We start from the raw sequence: 16,489 nt of genomic DNA, 5'->3' as shown, positions 1-16,489 counted from the left end.
ATCAAATATTCGTGGCAGATGTTCTTGTGCTAGGTATCCGTTGCAATCATCTTCTGCTGGAAAACCTGCCTGACAACCACAATGAATACTAGGCGTCGCTCATAAGCACCGAACTTGTTCCCAGCAACGTGGCAATGCTTGACCGCGAGTACAATCGACGAAGTAAGCTTGAAATCCAGCAAGTTCGTGCCAGCGGGTGCCTTGGCAGCAAACAAGTGCGACTATACTGTTACAGCTGATGACCCTCTTCACGTCAACGCCGCACGCTACGATGTTATTTGCGAAAGCCTCCTCAGTGACACTGAGGAATGTATCAGTCTGAAGCTGGCGAGCTGCAGCTTTTAGACAGTGCCACTAGGCCTGACACCTACCCAGTCAACGAAGAGTTTGGCAGCTGGTGTATATGGCAGACGAGTCTAAGACTGACTTTCGCTCCAGCAACCATGAACTAAAGTATTCTCGAATGCGATCTTTGTCTCTAAAGTATGTTGTCCCTGTACATATGATCATAGGACGCCGGTCGAGATGACCCAGACTACATGGCTACTGTCGCCATAGCCGCATGCTTGCCACTCTCCTCATCAGACTTCTCACTTCCAATGTTTGCACCATGCTGCTCGACACCGGACAAGACCTCATCCACGAACGGAGCTTCCAGACCCAGACCTGTAGGCGGAAAGACGTAGTTCAAGCCACAGAAGATGACGAAGCTCATGGCTAGGCCAATGATGAACGTCAGGTTGTACAGACGGATCCAGCCGACGAACAATTGACTTGTCAAGCTGTTGACTGTTCCAACGAGACCAGCTGTATTTTCCAGTCAGCGGTGCAATGATAATCCAGCATGTGGAAATACTCACGCAGCAATGGCCAGACTCCAGACATAAAGGCGACAGGCGCACGCCAATTGACGCCGTTGGTGAACCAGTAGATCGAAGAGCTGTCACCAGTGTACAAATCATTCAGCTTCAGCTTGCGGCGACGGATAACGTGGTAGTCAGCCAGCATAACGCCACTGTGCGAGGGATTAGCTCACTTTCAGTCAATATTTGACAGGAAGACTTACGTAGCTGGCGCCATGAATACTCCGAACCCGCTGAGAACCTTGAGGAATCTGCTTGCAGTGCTCAAAAGTTGCCATGGTTGAGTGGCAATGCCAATGACCGCCATGATGTATGACCCTCGACGGATGTTGATGTACTTTGGACAAAGACCAGCCATATCCATTCCGGTCGATACCGAGTTCAAGACGACGGAGATCTGTTACCATGTCAGAATGATAACTCCAGTCAATATGGACAGAAACATACTGCGAGTTGTGAGCTGACGAGTCCCATGCTTGCGAAGAACACTCCTGCTCTTGATCTTGGACTTGAATGGTACTCGTCTTGGATGTCGGCGAGTAGATATATGGGGTTCCAGACAATCTCGCCCAAGATATCCTTCGAGGCGCTAGTCACAATGATCCCGATCGTGGCAGTGACGGCGATGGTAATCGGTGCGGCAACGAGTTGCGATAAAGTTGGAGCGAACTTCCGGTTGGCATAACGAGTCCAGTCGGACTGGCCCAGGGTTCCGGCACCCCACGCACCAAGGATGGCTGTGATGCCAAACATGAAAGCCCAGCCTGTGTTCTCGGAAGAGCCAGGCTCGTGGAACATACTTCCTGCACCGCCAGCATTGTGGACCGACCTGAAATCGAATTAGCACTCTGCAGTGTGCCAGGTTCAACGACGAGGTACTACTCACCAGACCAGCAGCCCGATGCAAGAGCCGGCAAAGAGGCAAAAAGATATGGCGAATGGGACCTGGAGACGCTCGGGAGGGACGAGGACAAGTGGGATAAATGCGATCATCCAAATGATCAACCCAATGAAATCCTTTGTCAAAAGGTGTGACCCGTCGCTGAAGAAGTTCTTCATGTTCGCGAAACCTTTGCGACGTCAGCACGTCAATACCTTTCGGATCCAAGGAGATCAACTTACCTGGAATGATGGCACCCCATAGGACTCTCGTCGCCTGCCCGCCCCAATAGGCTTGCACTGCAAGTTGTCAGCAAGGCTGTTCCATCATCCATAGCACCCGAGACAAAGGTCTTGTATAATGGCGGCGATCCTCGCGCAAGCTCGAGACTTACTTCCAAACCACATGCAGGCAACAAACACCCTCAGCACGACGGGGAAGTAACTGCCTCGCATGCCCCAAGAGAATCGAGACGACACAGTGAATCCGATGTGATGGTTCTCGCCCATCCAGCCACAAGCTACCGCCAAAAGTCCCGTGAGGACGCCTCCCACGATCTAGTCTTTGCATGAGCCTGTATTCACTCGAAAGCATCACGACGGTGACTCACCACCACACCGATGGCTTGTTGTGGGCTAAGTCCGAAGGCAAGGAGTGTGCTTCCTGTCGACCATGCGGAAATGCAGGATCCTGAGACAGTCCAATACCCTGTGTCTTGGTCAGGGACATGGTCAACTTTCGTATACATCATATCTTCTTACCAAAGTAACCCCAGATGCCCCAAGTCCGTCGGTCTACCGGCATTGGGATCAAGTCCCGGTTGCACCATGTAGTGTTAGTGTAGTAGGAATCCTCATCTTTCGGCCTGGGTGGGTTGATGATCAGTGGATGGTCTTCGGCAACTTGGGCACCACGTTGAGTATCGAACTCACACTTGCAGCCGCTCCTTGAGCTGCCCCCACTTGACTCCCATATCGGTCAAGGGTCTCTTCCTGGACTGAAATTGGCCTGAGTTCAAAGCTCTGAGTAATGGAATGTCTTGAGAACAAGAAATGAGAAATGTAATCGTTGTTGATGATAGGGAATATCCGTCTCATGAAGAGAGGAGTCAGCCTGGAATATATCATCCTCAAGTATTGGCTGCTGGAAGACAGTTCTGCTGCGTGGTGTGAATTATTGCTGGTTGCGGGAGGTTCTAGTTGGCCGATCAAGGATCAAAGTTGGCCGATATGGCTGCAAGATCGGTAGACCACACTGATTATGCACACTCAAGTTACCCGAGGCCTGGTACCATGTGGATAGGCTGTAGGTGCTCGTCAACTATGCATAGACATATGCTGTCGCTTATGTGGCAGATCGGGGAATTCATCGAGCATCAAAGATCCGAACGCTGCGCAAAGGCTTTGTCTTCGCCGGCTGGCGACCAAATCTGCATACTGTAGATCTCGCCTGAGGCGCATACCGGAGGTGACATTGTGGCATATCAACTAGCAATACCGCTAAGGTGGTACAAATAGTCTGGGTTGACGAGAAGAGAGCCCCTTTGCTTATCATCCGGCTCCTGCAGCTTTGCAACCATGACGAATCTTGGCCATACGACACAGAAATTCAGTCTGAACACTGGCGACGCAATCCCGGCTATTGGACTCGGTACCTGGAAGTCACCGCCAGACCAAGTTCGCAAAGCCGTCTGTCATGCTCTTCAATCAGGCTACAGTCATATCGACACTGCCTTGAACTATCGCAATGAGGTCGAGGTTGGCCAGGGTATCCGAGACTCTGGAATCCCCCGAGACCAGATCTGGGTCACGACAAAACTTGATAACCCCTGGCATCATAGAGTCAGAGAGGGATTTGACAAGTCCTTCAGTGACCTGGACCTCAAATACATCGACTTGTACTTGGTGCACTTCCCTTGCTCAACCGACCCCAATGACCCGTCGAAGCACCTGCCAGACTGGGACTTTGTAAAGACTTGGTGTGTTATGCCGAACACTCGTTGCAAGAATTGTGGTTGACTGATCGATTTAGGCAAGAGATGCAAAAGTTGCTGGATACAGGGAAAGTCAGGAACATCGGCGTGTCCAACTTTCAGATTCGTCACTTGAAAAGGCTTCTCACGGACCCGTCCTGCAAAGTCGTTCCAGCCGTCAACCAGATCGAGCTACATCCCGGCAATCCATCGTTAGTCTATTGATGCTTTGTTCTTTCCAGGATTGTCGCACATACTGATCTCAAGCCAGTACCAAGTTGTTAGAGTATTGCCTCTCAAGAGGCATACACTGTACGGCCTACTCCTGCCTCGGGGGAGCCACAGATAATCCACTTTTCAAAGAGCCTGTCCTAAGTCAAATAGCGCATGCCACAGGCAAGACGCCCGCTCAGATATTGTAAGCAAGGGTGAGCCACAATAGCAAAGTCCGTCACTAACCACGCTGGGCAGGTTGATGTGGAGCCTTCAGCGAGGCACCAGCATTATCCCTAAGAGCGTGACAACAACAAGGATAGAGGAGAATTTCCAGTTGGATGGTTGGGAGTTGGCCAAGAATGAAATGGAAGCTCTGGATGGCCTCAAAACCAGGTTCAAGGTCGTCAATGACTCGTGGATGCCTATCAAGGTGTTCTTCGGAGACGACGAATGACTGTGTCGATATTGCCGGGTATCCTGGAGTCCCGCAGGAACGTGCACTGAATCGTGCGGCTCATCGTGTCAGGAGGCGCAAAGAACGCTTGTCACGGTTGGACAGCAAGGCTGATTGATTCAGTTGAGCTCACTTCATACTGGCGTATCCCCAGTCAAGCTCATTGAATATGAGCCTGTCGCAGAACCTCTCCTCATAATCTGTGCAGCTTGGGTGAAAAAAGAGTCGATCCTCAAAGCAACTGGTCGAATCAACTGCACAGAGTCCTCGTCGACAAGCTCACCTATTCTTTGCAGAGATTCATGGAACCGCCCTAGAAGTCGAAATGTGAGATGGACCTGCTCAGGGTTGGAAGACACTAGAAATAGATGTATCAGGAAATTGCCGATCAAGATGAGTTGGGAACGTCCGTCTGTCTTGATTAGTTGTCCATGTTCATCATGGATGGCGAGTAAAATAGCACTCACGCTGGCCCCAAAATTCCCGTAAGATATCAACCGTAATCTGGTCCATGAATGCTAAAATTAGACCTAATTTCTCGATTGCAGCATCGAAAAACCGTCGTAAGGACGATTGTGGATTATGTTTGGCAGCGACCGATGCTGGCGTCATCAAAGCTCGGAAGAGGAGCACCTGGGTTGCAAAGTAGGCCAAGTGTAGAGGCGCTGAACCGCGGTCAGGTCCAACGTTCCTTGTACATAGACGTCATGGTGACTTACCATTGTTGCGAAAGCTGTATTTGTTCGTGGTATAGCTCATGGTAACGCATTGTGGAATCATGGAGTACCAGGACTCGAGGTCTCTCTGTATATTCAAAAGTTTGGATTCTTGAGCGCCCATATCCATCATGGCATTTCGATAGCTCTGGTCGGTGCTGCAAATGGTAAGCTAAGGTGTCGATGTGTCGCCGTCAGGGTCAGATTCCTTACAAAGCGGTGTCCAACAGGGTATGAACTATCTGGGTCAACTTGACAAGTTCGAGGAACCTTGCGGCCGTAGATGCATCAAAGTCAGCACTGGTGTCATCCACCGTATCCCGCAGGCCTTCGGGCACATGTTCGTCGATTTCCAGGTCGTCCATGTTGAGTTCTGGAGTCGTGTATGAGGCGCGATAGATATGTGGAGGATTCCCGTGCGATACGGATGACCACATGTCAGTCACGTATGTTGCCCACCACAACTTCTTGCGAAGACTCTTTTCCCAAGGTGCGATTTTCCAATTGGACGGATCACGGTGCAGCCCGATCATCTGTGCGCATGCGACAGCCTGAGCAGATAAAGTCCATATCCTTGGTGTCTCAAAAGTAGCATTGCCTGCAGCCTTTTCGTGTAGCATGAGAAGGCAAGCCTGCATCTTCCATAGATTTGGTGCTTCAAGCTCCCGTTCGAGAGAGTTTTGGGCAGCAATGAACAACTCGTAGTTTTCGAAAGGGCAAGGTATGGACTTCAGCATGAGGTCGTCTTTCCAGTACACAGCCCCTAGGCCATATAAAACGCCACGTAGTGAAGCCGGAATGCCCAGCTTGTCGTCCCTGTATGCGCGGAGGAAGCGAACTTTGGAAACAACGCAATAGACGGGGTGGACGTGTTTGAAGTACAGGCGGACAAGATCTGGGCCGTACGATCCCACCTTCATTTCGATCATGCGGGAGGACTCTTCTTTAATGCGATTATCATAGGGCATGAACCAATCTCGGAGGATGCAAAAATGAATAGGTGGTACACCTGCGCGAGGATCGCCAGAATCGACCTGAATCATGTCACCATCCACAGTATTAGTCTCGTCAATGATGACAGATCTAAAAGAGTCAAGAAGGTGAGTGTCCTGCTCAGCTGACAATCCCATGGAATGCGCTGTCATGTTCTTGCCGTCCTCAAGGGTGTGGACTTCCGGCTCTGGCAGTCGAACTTCTTTGTCGATCCTTGGCCGCAGATAACTGCTTCCAGGGCCATTGGGTATGTCCGGAGCCGGGAGTCCTGTGGTAGGCGACCGCACAGCTTGCTCTAGGGGAATGTCGCTTGAGGCAATACTTGTGACGGGTATCCCGCCTTCTGGTGGACTCGGGTTAGCTGGGGTGACCGAATCGTCCAGATGGTCCTCGTCATGGTCCATCTCTTGATCAGGGGAGTCCCGTCCCCGGGATGACCTGGTGGTAGCTTCGCAGTGCAAACTCCTTCCTTTACAGAAAAGACCTTGGTTGGACATGTAAGCCAACGAAGGGACATCATGTAGGTTTGGGTCACTCACATGGAGGTCGATCCTCAATGACACAGGCGGTTCGTCGCCTGCGACACACATCACAAGGGCGATTCTTTCGGCTACGCCATTGTCTGGCGGAGCCAAAATTGCTATGTATTTTGAAGTGCCGTTTACGAGAAGCCTTAGCGCCAGCTGCACTGTCTTCCATCGTCAACCTGGCGTTGATGATCAAGTACACACCTGTTTATTCCATATTCAAGGTTAAGCGACATCAACTCCGAGAGGAAGGGAAGTCATTTACCCAACATGAGCGTCTTGATAAGGAGGGAAAGTACGAAGGTGATTGTACTGTAGATAGGGTAAGTTTCACCGTCCCTATCAATTAGGTATTGCTTATCTAGGTAACTTACTGTACCAAGGCTACGTCCCTGTATGTGGTTGAGTTTGCGGGTTATCTTTTGATAACCGTAGCGCCTGTAAGTGTCAAAGCTCAACGCATCATAGGCGCCAAGCCCCTGACGGTAGCAGCCCCCGTGGAGCCGAGCAGCAATCAAGCAGTCCTAAGCATCGGTAAGGCTCTCACTGTAAAGTCTTTAAATATGGTCAACTTAGTAAAGGTCGAGACGCCCTTGGTAGCAAGACGATAACGAGATGAAGCTTTCTTATGCCATTTAACCGCTGCTTCCTCCGAAACGACCCAATCCCTCCTCAAAGCTTCGCATCGCTGATATCACACACGATGAAGTGCTTCTCAACCACACCACCTGCAATGAGTCGATGGCTAGCCTGGTCTACAGCTGCTCCCGTCAAGACGGTAATGAGGGATCCGTCATCGTAGTACAAGACCTCGGGCTCGTAATCGTTCTTCTTGACGAGACGGAGAATTGCTGCGTCCGCTTGTAAAGTCGTGTTCAGTGGATTGTGCAGGCGCGCAAAAAGTTTCGGTACGTCAGGAAAGACTATGCATCCATGTTCAGTGCTGGGGTTGGGAAGAGACTGGTAGTCAGGAGGACTTACTGCATACTGCAATGTCTTCGGACCCTGGTATCAGCGACAAATTATCTGCTGCAGCTCCCAAGCGCTACGGCCCTCAAGTCAGAATCGCCATTCAAGTCTCAAAATGGTCATCACTTACCACTTCCTTTTTAGGGGACAGCTCCTTAGTCACGGGATCGACCGAATATATCGTTGTTGTTGCTTTGATCACATCATTGATCATCAGTGTTTTCCCGTCATCAACCAAGAGAGCCCCATTGGCTGAAGGGTGCGAGTTTTTCGGTGAAACACTCTTGCAGTCAATCTCCGAAGCTGTTGCTGAGCAGTAAACAATGTCAGACGCCCATTTCCAGGGACCGAATTTGTCCTCGAACGTCCTGAGGAGACCGCCAAAAGCACCTGCATAGAAATAATGGTCGTTTGTGATGAAGAATGAGCTAGCAGATATTAGTCCTCGGCGGCATGGATTCTTTATGGGCTGTCATACTCCAGGCCGATTGGTGCGACAGCATTCGGAGTCTTCACCTTCGGATGCTTGAATGACCGTTCGAACGTGAGGGTATTGGAGCCCAGAATGTGGGAAAACAGCAGTATTTCTTCGCCACGGCGACCGTGATTGACAGCAAAAAGGTAAATCTACCGAGTGGTCAGGTCAAAGCCAGATCTTACTAGCCATGTCAAACCAACCTTTGAATCATCATCTTTTGGGATGTATAGCTCGATGCCGTGCAATATCAAATCGTGCGACGCGTCGAGACCATCGATCATCAAAGGCATTGTCGTATTGGTCTTATTGTCATCAGTGTCGCGCTTCGCCGTCAGTAGCATAACAGCTTACCTTTATATCGTATTTCAAGAAGTATTCTCGATACGAACTGGCACCAACGGTGTCGTAAAGATTCAAGGGCGGATAGAAAACGCTCCGCGTTTCTGGATATCCGCATGCTGGTCCGGGTCAGTAGAGACGTACTCCAAGCTCCCATTGACGAGTCCAACGCACCCAAGAATGCTACTCCAGAGTCATGATGGATGCGAACATCTTCGCATGCCTGGCCAACTAGGAAAGGTTAGAAGACCTCCCCCTTTCATTGGTGACTCGACAAACCAGGATTGGTCCAGCATTTGTCGTTATTCAACGGTCCGTGACTTGCGTGCGTGTCTTGGAATACCACATCGGCTAGTCGACCACCGTAATGGTTCAAGAGGGGGTATGGGTTCGAATAGATTGCACCCAATGCTGCCACTAACAAAGGCAATGGCAAGAACTTGGCCCAGCTGCCAGACATGATTGATGATGTTTTAACTGTAGCAAGTCGTCAAAGGGTACAAGGGAAACGTGAGATTCTCAGACTGTGGTATTCAAAGAGACTTGAGGAACCTCGGCCTTGAAAGCCGATTGCGGCGGTCCTTTATATCCCACCTTTCTGGGGTTCTCTCTGAGAAGAACAACCCCACACAGTTGGCTTTCCGCTGGCATTGCCTCTTACCTCGGTTCGTATCGGAAAGCGTTCACATTTGAAATGAATGCTCTTGATGGTCATCATGGTGCCACGCATATCTAGGTGACTGGTATCAAAATTCTGTCGCAGAGTTCGCCCTCGACTGTGCTGGACACTGATACCTGGTAGTTTCTATGCATGCTGTTGTTGACAGGGATTCATGCCGACAGCTACCTCGAGAGTGACCTTGCGTAAAGGTGCAGCTGCTTCGCAGTAGATTATGCTTGGCAGTCTAACCGTATTCGCCTCTGATGATATGCCTTCGCAGATTAAGCGATGAGAACCAGAGCAAGGCACCAGATTTCTTTCCTTCAACACAAATAAGTTTAGTATGCTGCGACACATTTCAGCACATCGCTAAGGCCGACATCCGAAGATGATATCCGGTCTCCATCATTCGCCGAATGTTTCTCAAAAGGCCAGACTTGACTGCTGGCTCTCGACCAACCCTCGCTCAAGATGAATCCTTGCTCGTAGTTCAGGATAACGTTGGACTGTATGAAGGGTGAGGGCGCTCAAGTCTGGCATGGTCACTGTGCTCTGACCACCGTCCAGGAAATACAAAATTGCTAGCTGTCAAAAAGGACATGCCTATCTGACATCTCATCGAGCTTGTTATGTGGACGACTCAGATCCCCGGGCCAACTCTTGGGCTATAGATCTCAAAGATGTCGAAAGACACGAATTTCAGGTATGATCTGTCTAAAGACACTATTACGGTTCTCATCTCTTTCTCCAGGCTGGATTCCTCAAGTCTTCCGCAAAGATTACCTTATATCCCAAACCTCTAAGACGAGGTTTCCGCAGCTTAAGCAAACCAGGTGTACCACAGTCACCACAATTCCAGAAGGTTGTATCGGCGTCCTCACCGGCTTCTCGGTCATCCAGCCCGTTTCGCCCTTCTGCTGTGGCTGCGCCAACGCCTCCGGTGGTGATTGGGACTTGGGTATGTCCCATCTGCTCATTTTCCAACCCTGTGCCGTCCAACTTCGATCCCACGATTGCTACGGAAGCATTTCCGTTGCCACCATGCCTCGCTTGTGGCATAAAGCCTCCTTTTGCCCTTGTGCTCAAGGCCGCCATTGCTGCGAATGCGAAGCATGGTCCCGAGGATCAAGGTCCCTCTAGCAAAGCTCGAGGCTCCGATGCGCCCTCAACGGTCGAACAGGGTTCTACGAACGACGATGGAGACTCTTCGCAGGAGATAACCTGTCCCCGCTGCACCTTTCATAATCACCCCGGAATGCGTATCTGCGAGCTTTGTTCTGCGCCATTACCTGTCCCAAGCTTTGTTCAAAGAATGGCTTTTGAGGACGCCGGCACACGTTCAGCATCTCCTGGACCAGAAATATCCGGGTTGACACTAGAGGAAGAACACGAGCCCCTCAGTGTCAAGTTCTCTTTCCGCAATGGCGGCGATCGAGTGTTCTACGAGCGTTTGAAGAATGCTATCATACAGCGGAAATGGCTACTGCAGAATGCACCACCAATCCCTAGAACTGACAACGACCGATCTCCGACACCAGGCGCCAGCGATAGTCCTGGACGAGTTACCGCTCCCAGAGCGGCTGCCGTTGGAATTGCCGGACTCGAACAGCGCGGTTTGCAGACTCGGAAGCAAAATGAAGCAGTACTTGGTGGGGCCTTCGAGGACTTGGAAGCTCTGATGGCATCGGCGAAGGACATTGTTGCTCTAGCTGAACGGTTTGCCGAAGATTCAGGGTCAGCTGCTTCTGATCCTCTGCTCTCACAGTCGGCCGCCGCACTCGGTATGGTCACAACCAAAGACATACTGGGAGACAGCTCGAATACACTCTACATCTCTGAATTGGCAAGGAACCTGGCCGAATACGTCACGGATGACAGGAGAGGGATTCTCCGAAGCCAAGGCGGCACCATGAGTCTAGTAGACTTGTGGTATATGTTCAATCGGAGCCAGAACGGTGTCGAATTGGTTAGTCCTGCGGATTTTGTGAAAGCTGCAGAAGCATGGGACAAGCTAGGACTTCCAGTCAAGCTGCGAAAGTTCAAAAGCGGTCTGTTGGCAGTACAACGGCGAGATGCTAGCGATGAGAAGACCATCAAGCAGTTGAGTGATTGGTTGCACTCTTCGCGAAAGCTCCAACCGGAGCAACCGCCCCCATGGGATTGGGCATATTATGGCTTTGGAGTTACTGCGCAGCAAGCCGCCGCCCGGTTTGGATGGAGCCTGGGTGTTGCGACAGAAGAGCTCGAAATGGCCGAAGAAAGGGGGGCGTTATGTCGAGAAGAGGGTATTGAAGGACTCAAATTTTGGCTCAACTTCCTGACAGAAGATGAAGAACAGGTGTATGTATATATACAGCCCTAGATTTACTCATGTTTGCAGTATGTTTTTGCGAGAACATGTACCCAGTATGATAACCCCTATTTCTATGCACTTTTACCACCCATAAGGCTCCGCGCCGGCACGTGTACTTAATGACTGCGCGCCTGTTCCGCGGCTGCAGCCAATGCCGCGTCAATAACTTTCTGCAGCTGCTTTTTTTGAGGACACCTGCATACAGAAACAATGTCTGCGACGGCGTAATTGAGGTATAGCATTGTCGACAGTGACTGCTATAATGATACCTTCTCACCCAAGTCACTCCTTCCCATTACCGTCACAACGAGATGGCCAGAATAGGCCGAGGGGGTTTTCTCACCCTCGCCGTCGTCTTTCATCTGGTGTACCTCTTTTCCATCTTCGACATCTACTTTGTCAGCCCCATTGTCCATGGCATGCGACCGTACCGAGTCGAGACTGATCGAGCACCTTCCAAACGACTGGTTCTCTTCGTCGGTGATGGCTTGCGCGCCGACAAAGCCTTCCAATCCTTTCCTGACCCATCCCCAGCCGACCCGGCCAATGCAGACCTGACACCTCGACCCCTTGCCCCGTTCCTACGATCGCGAGTCCTCGAGCATGGCACGTTCGGCGTGTCTCATACCCGGGTGCCCACCGAGTCACGACCCGGGCATGTGGCCCTCATTGCAGGGCTTTACGAAGACGTCTCGGCAGTCACTACTGGTTGGAAGTTGAACCCTGTGGATTTTGACAGTGTCTTCAATCGGAGTAGGCACACGTGGAGCTGGGGCAGTCCAGACATCCTACCTATGTTCACCGAGGGTGCAGTCCCGGGCAGAGTGGATGGAGACCAATACGGCGAAGAGTTTGAGGACTTCACACAAGATGCAACAATGTTAGACATCTGGGTGTTTGACAAAGTCAAGGATCTTTTCCAGTCTGCGAGCACAAACGCCACTCTGAATACCATGTTGCGCGAGGACAGGCTTGTATTCTTCCTCCACTTGCTTGGACTGGACACTACTGGCCATAGTTACCGGCCTTATTCGAAAGAATATCTGCACAATATAAAGGTTGTGGACCAGGGTGTCCAGGAGATTTCAAAACTGATAGATGACTTCTACGGCGATGGCGAGACAGCATACGTCTTTACTGCTGACCACGGAATGAGCGACTGGGGCAGTCATGGCGATGGTCACCCTGACAATACGAGAACACCATTGATCGCATGGGGTGCCGGGGTCGCTCGGCCTGAGCTGCATCCTAACTCCAAAGCCCCCGGCCACGAGGATGGCTTCTCTTCCGACTGGGGTTTAGACCACGTCCGCCGACATGATGTCGAGCAAGCAGATGTCGCGGCTCTCATGGCATATCTTGCTGGACTGGAATTCCCTGTGAATTCTGTCGGTCAGCTTCCATTGAGCTATCTCGCAGCTACACCGCAAGCGAAATCTGTCGCAGCTCTAGTCAACGCCAAAGAGGTGCTGGAGATGTACCATGTCAAGGAGAACCAGAAAAAGGCCACTTCGCTAAACTTCCAACCCTATCCTCCATTCTCAGCAGTCAATGCTTCAATAGCGGACAGGATTTTGGCTATCGAGAAGGCCATAGAAGGCTCTTCCTATGAGCCTGCTATTGAGATGTCCTCGGCTCTGTTCACCGATGCTCTTCAAGGCTTGAGGTATCTGCAGACATATGACTGGCTCTTTCTTCGTGCTTTGATCACACTGGGATATCTGGGCTGGATCACCTACGCCATCACCACGGTTATTGACTTGCATGTTCTTCATGGAGCTGTACCTGACAGTCGAACGACTGGGTCGACCATGGCCTTTTCTTCTATACTTGTTTCGTTATACTCATTCTTCATTGTCGAAAAGTCCCCCCTCACCTATTACGGATATGCCTTCTTCCCCGTCTTCTTCTGGGAAGAGATATTTGCGAGAAGAAAAGCATTCATCTCTGGATCGCAGGTTCTGCTTGGTCATATTCAAGGAGTTTCGGCATACACAAGCTTGATGATCCAATCCATTGTATACTTGGTCATCATCGAGGGATTTGTGAGTTTTGTCATCCTTTGAAACGTTGATTAGCTGTCTAACTATCGCAGGTACAATCATACTTTCATCGGTGGATTCTCAGCATTTGTTACGTTCTTGGGGCGGCTTTCCCTGCCATGTATGGCGCAGACTTTGTCACAAAGAATAAAAGCCTCATTCTTTCATGGGCGACAGGGTGCCTTGTTTTGAGCACTTTCACCTTGCTACCAGTAGTCAAAGTCGAGGACTCAACGACCATCACGGTGGGTGGGCTTCTGATGTTGGGCGCTGGCCTTGCCTATCTCTACTATGAGCACGACATCAATACACAGTCCCGGTCCAAGGGATCGGATTCCGGACCCAATCTGTTAGCTCGGACCCTTATGGGACTTCAACTGGGTGTCATCCTGCTCACCATCATTGTCACGCGTTCGAGCGTTGCATCACTTCAAGCAAAGCAAGGCTTACCCCTCGGTAACCAGGTTGTAAGCTGGCTTTGTCTGGTTGGCTCGATCGTGCTGCCATTCGTCCATCGGCTGTCACCAAACAAGCACTACCTCCATCGGCTGGTCATCATCTTCCTCACATTTTCACCATCTTTTGTCCTTCTCACGATCTCATACGAAGGCCTCTTTTACTTCGCATTCTGTTTCACGCTCCTCGCGTGGGTCCGCCTTGAGCACGCGGTTCAAGTCCACAACGTATCTCAGCAACCTTCCTCGACGTCGATGACATCGGCAAACGGTGTGACCATCACATCCACATCGTCAGGATCCACCAATCTGCATCCGGAAACGACCTTCCGTACGCTCGCACTACCCGATTTTCGTCGAGCATTGTTTTTCCTCTTCTTTCTGCAGTCCGGATTCTTCTCGACCGGCAACATCGCGTCGATATCCACGTTCAGTCTCGACGCGGTATATCGCCTCATACCTATTTTCGACCCGTTCTCGCAAGGAGCACTGTTGATGTTTAAGATTGTAGTTCCGTTCGCCATCATCTCTGCGGCGCTGGGCATCCTTAATCGACGTCTCGGTCTGCAATCGTCGGCACTGTTCATGGTTGTCATGTCACTGAGCGACTTCATGACGCTGAATTTCTTCTGGATGGTTAGGGACGAAGGGAGCTGGTTGGAGATTGGCACGACTATCAGTCATTTCGTGATAGGAAGTCTGATGTGTGTATTTGTGGCCGGGCTAGAAGGCGTAAGTCAGGCGCTCATCAGTGGCGTCGAGGTCGATGCGTTTGAAGATAGGATCAAAGCTGCTGGCGGGTCCGAAACGTTCAAGGGGCGAGACGGGGATGAAAATGGGGCTGCCAATGGCACTGTCAAGAGTACTTCGGAAGAAAGGCCGGTGATCGACTGAGATCGAGACAGTGTAAGGGACTCAATTGTCTACACGAAAGTGGCTGCCGATTCCCCCTGTGGATAGTCCTTTGGATATGGCATGAAGGAATTGTACAAAATGCACAAACCAAGAGCGAGTAATAATAAGACATCCAAACAGAGCGAAACAGAGCATGGCCGTGAGTTCAGCATGTTGATCAATTATCTATCAAAGATCTGCCGACTATACCTAAGTCACTTTTAATTTTGACATCTCATTCAGATGCAAATGGACCACACGCCATGATAATACTGTGCAGTGTTGGTACGGTATATGTACCATAAGCTACTCAAAAGCCCACACACTCTGTCATCATCATGTCGTACACACACACATAAACCACCATTTGCCTCTCATTCAAGACTCAAGGTGTCAAGTTTTAGTACTGACGGTCGCTCGCAGCACCTCGGTCCGGTACTCCTGTTGTTCCGTAGGTGTTGTGATCTGGAGTATGTTTCTTGACCTTGTCACCCTCGGCCGCAACCTCCTCCGCGCTTGCAGGCACTTTGCTTTCAGCGCCCGCGAGCGTAGCGTTGTGATCTTGCTCCGGATTGGGGCCCTTGGGGTGGTCATCCGTTTGCAGTCGTCGGAATTCGGTATTGGTATCGCCTGGGTACAAACCACTACCTCCTGTGGCACCGGCACCTTCAATACCGGGGGTGTCCCTTTTGCGGCCGTGTTGGCCGTCATGTCGGAGCTCATTTGAGGTCTGGCCTTGACCGGGATGGCCGAGACCGGTGTGCACGTCCGCGGAGGTGGCGCCGGGGAGGGTGCTTAGTGCGTCGGTTTTGACGCCTTCCTTGCCATGTGAACGCTCGACGTCGGGGTTGTTGGCTTGGCCGGGGACTTCGTTGACTGGGTTGGGTTGGAAGGTCGACTCCTTGGGAGCAGTGCCTGGTGGTAGAGTCTTTGCGGAGAATTCAGGTGCGTTATCAGCCGGGCTGACCTTCTGGCCGATTTGGTGCTATTCAAATGTTAGAGACTTGTAGGATACACCTGCTGGATCGAGATTGAGACTCACACCAGACTTTTCGAGGGGTTCAGAGCCGGGCTGGCGAGGATGGAACTCGCCCTGGGCGTTGGTTAGGGAGTCTGGGTTCTTTGCGGCCATTTTGACTGGGGGTAGTAGTACAGGATGAGTGGTTTGGTAAGTCAATCTTCACTGGTTTCTGACAATATGAAGAAAGAGAAGAAGGACCGGGAGCATTGGGATCAAAAATGATCGTGTGCAGTACCTACAGATGGTTTACGTCACTGCTGGAGAAGGTCAACCTCATTGCCACAAAGTTTTGCATATACGTAACTGCAGGTGTACATTCGTATCTGCTGGAGTAAAGCATGACTTCATGTTGCCTGATGTAAAGAAGATGAACCTGTGAGAAGAAGTAAATCGAAGCCTGATGATGCCACGGATTTATAGAACGAACCAATTGGATAACAGTATTTGCGGAGCCTTGCGAGGAGTGACTAGGGGGGCTTTCGGAGTGTCTGGCAGCCCTTCCATTGACAACAAGGCACTGGTGCGAGCAAAAGAACCAAGCACTGTTATGTATGATAGTTGGGCTCTGAGCAGGACGTGTCTGGACTTTCTTATACTGTGTATCAAGCCTCGCATGAAGCGGGCGTTGAAAGGTGGGAGGACAATCGACGCCTGTG

At 50.8% G+C, this 16,489-nt stretch overlaps 7 protein-coding genes across 7 annotated transcripts; 3 read left to right on the top strand and 4 right to left on the bottom strand.

The window, feature by feature from the left end:
- Positions 1 to 228: 228 nt before the first annotated feature.
- EDD37DRAFT_624604 (NCS1 family nucleobase:cation symporter-1) lies at positions 229 to 3,021 on the bottom strand. The gene is made up of 10 exons (XM_062816169.1): positions 2,676 to 3,021; positions 2,505 to 2,608; positions 2,354 to 2,451; positions 2,138 to 2,300; positions 1,986 to 2,042; positions 1,750 to 1,933; positions 1,311 to 1,692; positions 1,067 to 1,260; positions 861 to 1,015; positions 229 to 807 (listed from the first exon to the last, which is right to left on the bottom strand). Exons 1-10 carry the CDS (start codon positions 2,714 to 2,716, stop codon positions 536 to 538), a joined length of 1,650 nt encoding a protein of 549 aa, XP_062674099.1. The 5' UTR covers positions 2,717 to 3,021; the 3' UTR covers positions 229 to 535.
- On the top strand, positions 2,988 to 4,643 carry EDD37DRAFT_299265 (glycerol dehydrogenase Gcy1). Its single transcript, XM_062811191.1, has 4 exons — positions 2,988 to 3,721; positions 3,775 to 3,927; positions 3,987 to 4,133; positions 4,187 to 4,643. Exons 1-4 carry the CDS (start codon positions 3,321 to 3,323, stop codon positions 4,383 to 4,385), a joined length of 900 nt encoding a protein of 299 aa, XP_062674098.1. The 5' UTR covers positions 2,988 to 3,320; the 3' UTR covers positions 4,386 to 4,643.
- EDD37DRAFT_299346 (fungal-specific transcription factor domain-containing protein) lies at positions 4,512 to 6,945 on the bottom strand. The gene is made up of 5 exons (XM_062811192.1): positions 6,634 to 6,945; positions 5,315 to 6,578; positions 5,105 to 5,259; positions 4,853 to 5,050; positions 4,512 to 4,797 (listed from the first exon to the last, which is right to left on the bottom strand). The coding sequence occupies exons 1-5, from the start codon at positions 6,791 to 6,793 to the stop codon at positions 4,520 to 4,522; spliced, it is 2,055 nt and encodes a 684-aa protein (XP_062674097.1). The 5' UTR covers positions 6,794 to 6,945; the 3' UTR covers positions 4,512 to 4,519.
- A 102-nt stretch (positions 6,946 to 7,047) lies between these two features.
- Positions 7,048 to 9,146, bottom strand: EDD37DRAFT_299370 (paraoxonase 2). The gene is made up of 8 exons (XM_062811193.1): positions 8,687 to 9,146; positions 8,582 to 8,638; positions 8,420 to 8,526; positions 8,269 to 8,370; positions 8,069 to 8,217; positions 7,721 to 8,018; positions 7,603 to 7,666; positions 7,048 to 7,544 (listed from the first exon to the last, which is right to left on the bottom strand). Exons 1-8 carry the CDS (start codon positions 8,865 to 8,867, stop codon positions 7,294 to 7,296), a joined length of 1,209 nt encoding a protein of 402 aa, XP_062674096.1. The 5' UTR covers positions 8,868 to 9,146; the 3' UTR covers positions 7,048 to 7,293.
- A 214-nt stretch (positions 9,147 to 9,360) lies between these two features.
- EDD37DRAFT_624588 (EAP30/Vps36 family-domain-containing protein) lies at positions 9,361 to 11,559 on the top strand. Its single transcript, XM_062816168.1, has 3 exons — positions 9,361 to 9,585; positions 9,636 to 9,771; positions 9,820 to 11,559. The coding sequence occupies exons 1-3, from the start codon at positions 9,485 to 9,487 to the stop codon at positions 11,428 to 11,430; spliced, it is 1,848 nt and encodes a 615-aa protein (XP_062674095.1). The 5' UTR covers positions 9,361 to 9,484; the 3' UTR covers positions 11,431 to 11,559.
- EDD37DRAFT_692456 (GPI ethanolamine phosphate transferase 1) lies at positions 11,560 to 14,979 on the top strand. Its single transcript, XM_062820042.1, has 2 exons — positions 11,560 to 13,466; positions 13,517 to 14,979. Exons 1-2 carry the CDS (start codon positions 11,733 to 11,735, stop codon positions 14,810 to 14,812), a joined length of 3,030 nt encoding a protein of 1,009 aa, XP_062674094.1. The 5' UTR covers positions 11,560 to 11,732; the 3' UTR covers positions 14,813 to 14,979.
- Positions 14,955 to 16,299, bottom strand: EDD37DRAFT_299054 (uncharacterized protein). Its single transcript, XM_062811187.1, has 5 exons — positions 16,261 to 16,299; positions 16,149 to 16,206; positions 16,077 to 16,087; positions 15,855 to 15,972; positions 14,955 to 15,797 (listed from the first exon to the last, which is right to left on the bottom strand). Exons 4-5 carry the CDS (start codon positions 15,942 to 15,944, stop codon positions 15,213 to 15,215), a joined length of 675 nt encoding a protein of 224 aa, XP_062674093.1. The 5' UTR covers positions 15,945 to 15,972; positions 16,077 to 16,087; positions 16,149 to 16,206; positions 16,261 to 16,299; the 3' UTR covers positions 14,955 to 15,212.
- Between the last annotated feature and the right edge of the window lie 190 nt (positions 16,300 to 16,489).

This window comes from Exophiala viscosa (assembly GCF_022695815.1).
Source record: "Exophiala viscosa unplaced genomic scaffold EDD37scaffold_2, whole genome shotgun sequence".
NCBI classification, from domain to species: domain Eukaryota; kingdom Fungi; phylum Ascomycota; class Eurotiomycetes; order Chaetothyriales; family Herpotrichiellaceae; genus Exophiala; species Exophiala viscosa.
This window is presented reverse-complemented; position numbering and strand designations above follow the sequence as displayed.